This window comes from Ceratina calcarata, unplaced genomic scaffold (genome assembly GCF_001652005.2).
Source record: "Ceratina calcarata isolate Rehan_Ccalc_2016 unplaced genomic scaffold, ASM165200v1 scaffold329.2, whole genome shotgun sequence".
Lineage (NCBI taxonomy): Eukaryota > Metazoa > Arthropoda > Insecta > Hymenoptera > Apidae > Ceratina > Ceratina calcarata.
This window is the reverse complement of record NW_017155624.1, coordinates 941,779-948,206: the sequence shown is the minus strand read 5'-3', so window position 1 is coordinate 948,206 and position 6,428 is coordinate 941,779. Positions and strand designations below refer to the sequence as shown.

The 6,428-nt window shown below is 34.9% G+C and overlaps 1 protein-coding gene across 5 annotated transcripts in view; it reads left to right on the top strand.

Moving 5' to 3' along the window:
- pbl (epithelial cell transforming 2 pebble) overlaps positions 1–3,170 on the top strand; it is a 14,978-nt gene extending 11,808 nt beyond the window's left edge. For all 5 annotated transcript variants that reach the window (XM_018024378.2, XM_018024379.2, XM_026813397.1 and 2 more), the window contains one exon: positions 749–3,170. In XM_018024378.2, the coding sequence (XP_017879867.1) occupies positions 749–791 (43 nt within the window). In that variant the 3' untranslated portion in view covers positions 792–3,170. The remainder of the gene's footprint in view (positions 1–748) is intronic.
- Positions 3,171–6,428: the final 3,258 nt, after the last annotated feature.

Genomic DNA, 6,428 nt, shown 5'->3' with positions numbered 1-6,428 from the left:
GATTATATGTGTAAATGTGTTGTAGAAAGTTCGTTGTATTGAAAAGATTCGAGTGGAAATTTCAGAGTATCTTGTAATTCACGTAATGAATTAAAATACTCGTACATCGGTTGACGATAATTTAAAAAAAAAAAACAGTGGCGCATTCGTGATTATGTTTTTACTATACAGTGTTCTTTGTCGGGTATCAATGTTTGTATATGTAGATACGTTTTCGTATAACTCATTTACATCGTTCCTTACACTTCGTATCGTACCAGTAATTCGCAATCGTTTTGTTTCTTAAGACTAAAGCCATTTATAAACAGCTAATTTTACCTTTGATCTTAATATACTGTTAAAATGATATTAATAATCGTGCCTATTTAGTGCCTTTAACATTAGGTAGGGTGTATGAAAATTAATTTAGTACTTGTAGCTTAACTAATGCATATTTATTTAACTACGTCTGAAAATTTTATCTTCTTCGTTTTTACATGTTGACTTGCTGCAGGATAATTTTGCTTGCTACATGTTCTGACTTCATACAGCGAAACATTTTCACTCATTATTTATTACAAATATTTCTTTCTTGACAAAATTTGACACCAACTCGGTTAATGATATTGTTGAATCTGACCTGAATTTATTTGTTACAATGATTAGAAGGTACGATATCATTAATGTTTAACTTTCATTTGTGATAAAGAGTTGGTGCAATTGGCTTTGCTCCCATAGTCTTTCTGACGTTGCTTTGTTTGCCCTTCAGAAATTGTTCAGAGGAGGTGATGCAGGACAAATCCGACCTTTGAAATACAGGGCACGAACTAAACACTGTTTTTCTTTGACATCGGTGAAAGATCCATGTAAAACATATTTATAAACATTGATGCGATCTTCGCAGTATAATCGAAATATCTTGACTTGTGTGCCAATTGACTCATACGAAATTTCTCAAAGGAACGTACATTGCCAGTTATTTTTTAAGCAGCTTTAAAAACATATGTTAACTATATACTGTATTTTAATACCCAGTCAGTCGTCAATTATTGTGTACAACATCTAAATAACTCAAGATTTTGTCTCAAAGAGGCAGATCAAGTTGGATATAAAATAAGGTAACGGACATTTACATTTCCAGTGATATAATTGAGAAGTTCGTGGCAAAAACAATACTCTTAAAAGAAAATTACGAAATTTGTACTCTTTAATATAAATCAATAATAGTTGGCAAATTAGCACCATTTTAGTAATGTAATGAACACTTAAAAAATGATTTGAGTCTATTTAAGAATATCTTTTCCGAGGAAATATAAATGATAGAGAATTTGTTTGCTACGAATTGCTCAATCGAACAAAAGTTTGTACATGTATAAATTTTATAAGAAATGAGAATATGAATGTTAATTTTTGTGCCATTCAATTTTGTTCTGCGAAACATATAGAACAACATTGTAGTGCCTGTGGAAAAATTATGGAACGTGAATTTATTATTTTAAAATTAACTGCACATTTCTTATTCAAGCTTTAAATCAACTTTCATGCTTTCAATCATAGCCGTAACCCATATGAATTTTTATAATAAATTATGAATCTATGATCTGAGAATGTTGTATGGTAATACATCATCGGAAACCGAAATTCGATTTGAAAGAATTGTAGTTCTTATTTTTTCATTCAAAAAGCATAATGAGATGAAGGTACAAAAGGAAAGGAAGAATGTGCCGACATCGATGTACTCTCTTTAAAAGCAAAACTATTATATCCACAAAAAGCCACGATTTTGTTAGCATTATTTTAATTATACACTTACTATAATTGCTGACATTATAGAGACTTAGATTACAGAGATTTATAATTTGAAATGAAATTTCAATGACGAAGTTAATAAGCTAATAAAATTTATTTTTTTATGACATACCTAGTGAAACGAGACCAAAATTGCCCAATTTTGTGAACAATTTTATTGAAACAAAATAATCATAACAATGCGAGGAATCAAATAAAAATATCTTTACACAGAAACTATTGGCAAATAAATATAATTATATAGATATAAGACGATGAACTATTAAGAATATAGTTCTATGATACGTTCATGTATTAAAAAAAATGAACAAAAATTTAGGATTAATTCTTTGTCCTTGTGGATGTAACAATGTATTGTACTGTACTCCTTGTAATTTTTCTTCTCACAGTCAATTATGCCTTTTACTTCATAATGAAAATCCAAATAATCAATAATAGTAGAAATAAATGGGTCAATTAAATTTTCCAATAAAAAGCGAAAAGTTGCAAGGAAAGCAAAACAAAAAGTTTGTTAGTTCTTTACAAGGACTTCCTCAACAAAGTTCTTGCCTCGTTAGCTTTTGCGTATAATTGCCTCTTCGAAAACGTGCCTTTGCGTCAAAATGACCATTAAAGACGAACACCTCAACGTTCGAAATAAGCCGAAAAAGCCATTACAGATATTTTTGTTACTGTTTAGCACTCGAAGTGCATTCATGTGAAAAATCACAGAAGCTCTGGTAGCATCTCGTGCAACAATTTTTAATTTATGATAGGTTTTTTAGAAGTTCCGTTTCATCCACTGTATTAACATTTGACTTTCTTTAAATATTTTGTGTATTCTCGATGAGTATGAATATACGTAGAGCATGGTATATGGACAAATAAATAAATAAATAAAATATTACAGATCATTCAAATATAATAATGTTATATGTGTTACAGATCTACAACAATAGTTCTCGAAAATTGATACAAAATGCGATTGAATTTTTCGTTAGTTATAATAGTGAGGGTTTCGTCTATTTAAAATAGTTTAACGATTAAATCAACAATTGTACGTTTTTCATAGTTGTCTATAAACCATGCTGAACATGTTCTGATGTATAAAATACCGCACGCTTGATAATAGCTTAATATCTATTTTATAGGGGTATATGTGGACTCGAATTTTATGAGCCTTCTGTGTTTTATCGTTTCAAAACGAGGGTAATTCCGCTCATTTTGAAGCATTGTAAATATTACCGATAAGTAGGTCGTAAATGTAGTATAGCGCAGATAATATTTTTTACTATACGTGTAAGAATATTGTAATACTTTTAATGTTACGTACATAGTCATTACTATTTATATGATACTGTAACTGATTGTATAAATTTACTCTTTATTATGTAAACTAAAAATCTCAAGCCTCCGTTTTTCACCTTTTAAACACTTTCCTACTTTTCGCTCATTTTCGTTTAATGTGTTATAGATTCGAAGAGAGGAGACTGAAGAATAGATTAAAATCAGAAGGATCGCAATATTAGAGTCTGCACATCAGTGAACTATAGCTTTTATGTTAATTCGTTTTTATTCTTTTCCACATATTTCGTGCATTTGAATAGTAATTTAGATGCACACCAATTTTCAGAATGTAGCAGCCATTCTTCATGCTAGCCTGTTTTAAAAAAAACCTTCATCCCGTGCGATGAACGTGATTCTTCATCACGAAAATTCAAAACGCGGGGAGGGTATCATTAGTGAAAGCTGTACGTGTGGTGGTTTGTCGACATTTCCGAGGCATTGGCCTTAATTTCGGTCATTTTATGTCGGAAATCACTGGCGCATTTGCACGCTTCAATCTCATTCATTTCCTCTTTGTTTTGCCACATTTTGGCCCACCCGTTGCTACCAGCAGTTATTTTCTGAAACGTCAAATTCTCTCTGAATCTCTCCCCGCCGGCCGAGCCTTTTATTCCCGTGAATGGCCCGTTCGCCTATTGTTAATTTAATATAGCAGACTGCTGCGTGCAACGGACGATGCTACGAAGGACGAACACTGTACGAAGAGTTTTTATAAATCAAATTTTTACCGGGAAAATATTGTTCTTGTTAAAACGTACGAGACATTTTATTTTATCGTGAATAACTCGATTGTAATTTTCACCGGAGCATTGTTCATCCTCTTCATTGTTTCGTGACAATATTACGTGTTTTAATTGAATGTTTTGTAGACGTTTAACATGTATAGAACACATTATCTTTCTCATCCGTATTATAGTTTAGTTATAGTCTATTTTAGTTTTAAAACGAAACACACGGTCGTATGTCTACATACAGGGTGTTTCAGAAAAAGTGTTAGAGCCGAAGAGAGATGATTCCTTAATCTGTAAGTGTTTCTGAACAACAAGTTCCTTTACCAAAATGCAGTGAGCTGTGGTTTTTGAATTATGAACGAAAAACACTGACCAATAAAAGCGCGTGTAGGGCCTGCGCTCAGCCACGGTCGAACGCCACGATCCGAGCCAACCTATCCGTGGCTGAGCGCGGGTCCTACGCGTGCTCTCATTGATCAATGTTTTTCTTTAATAATTCAAAAACCACGGCTCACTTTGCATTTTGGTAAAGGAAATTGTTGTTCAGAAACACTTACAGATCAAGAAATCACCTCTCTTCGGCTCTAACACTTTTTCTGGGACATCCTGTATACACGCGTAGCTGCATATGATGCAATTGCAATAGCCGGGCAGGCCATCAACAAAACGTCGACTGTTCGTCAACCGTAATACGCATCAACCTCGTTACCAGTCCGGAGGACATTCTTGGCACCGCGACAGCACGTTTCCGGTGACCAAATCAGTTACTCCCGTTGTACGTGCGTACAGATATTCTAGTTCAGTATCGTTCAATCGTTGGGAGTGGACTTCGTTTCATTTCTAGTTCTTCAATATTCTATTCATTCTCTAGTCTTTAAAATTCTATTCCTCAATTTTTGCATATGGAGCTTCTGTGTTATATTCTGAAAAATCAATCAATACGCGATAAAGTTTTATATTAAACTTGCTACAAAAATTCTACAGTTAAATAATAGAGCTCGTTGATCATAATTTTCTCACATGACTGTTTTTATTTTCACAGAATATCAACTCGTTTCAGTTGTTAAGTTTGACTGATAGAATTGAATTATTCTGCATATGACAAATTGATCAAATTGATGACTGTCATTATGAAGACAGCATACTTCCCGTCATTTAAAGGCATTATTATCAAGCTGCGAATGGTAGTATCGTGATTCAGATTGTCCCGCAATGACATACATGCATGCATATAGAGAGACAGAGACAGAGAGAGGGGGAGAGCGCGTGCGGTTTTCCGGCGGCGAAGATGTTAAAATTTTTACACGGCCCGTAGTTGACATGAATTTTCAATAGGCGAAACGCTTGAGCGTGGAGTGCTGCACTTTGCCTGTCACAATAGAGCCCGCCGCGGCGCGACGCGACGTGACTCGAGCATAAAACGTAATATCCGCGTCGGGAGACGTCGTTGCACTTAATTCTTCTACTTACGGACCATTCCGTTTCAGCATACGTTAACGCTCGTGCGTCTGTGTGAAACGCCGTTGTTACTTGGGCTCAGTGGAAGCTCGCGTGTATACCAACGGCACGTGAAAATAGAAAATTAAAAGGCAGATTTTCGCACTTACGGCTTGATTCGTTTCCGTTCATTAAAAGAAAAGATCAGTGCAGAGACGCGTGGCACTGCCGAAACGAAAGTCAATTTCTTTTCATTTCGAACATGGAGCTTTGGAAAAATAGATAAAAAATCGTTCCCCCTCATTGAAAGGAATAAAAGGAGTTTTAAAATTAGTAGCTACTTTCGAAGTCCGCTTTTGTGATAAGAGCACATGGTAATTAACTTTGTACTCTTAACTTCATTGGAAGACTTCGGGTTTTACTACAATTGGTTTTCTCTCGGTGGACGCTATAAATTTTAGGTCCTTTTTTGTAGCTCCTTATATGAAACGTAGTTTTTATGAAATACGCCAAAGAATTTACGAGAGTTTCTTTCCCTGCTTCTGACGCGTCATTTACATATGCGAGGCTGTAACAATATTTTAGGCAGTTTGAATTCTCTCAGATTTATTGCCTTTTTCACCGTCCTTCCCACGTGGCGGAGTTTAACGCTGGGCTTGGAATAATTTTTGAAACAGACGCTTTCCTTGTCCCGACCAATATTAAATGCTTGTGCATTTCCCAAGTGGGATGGAATGCATCGACGCCGTACAGTTTTATGTAATCCACGCAGGAAGCAACGCGTTCATCGCCTTCGAACCAATATCCATTACCCCGTTAATACGCGGCGCAAATTGTCCTTCATCCGACGTTCGCGTCCAAGTAACTTCCATTTAACGGAATTAATGCTATAATCGCCGCCAGCGTTATCGCAGTAACATTATCATTCTGAGATGCAACTTTCATCATAATTACGCGACCCGTCCTTTAACTCTTCCGCCGTCCAAAATAGCATCTAAAAATTTTCTATTCGTGCATCGATCCAATTTATTTCCTGAATGAATTACTTTTTCCCCTTCGAAAAGTCTGGAATTTTTAATGCCTGTTAGAATATATTTCGATATTTTAAAAAAAAAAAATTTTTTGTTTCTCCGAGATTTTTCCAAG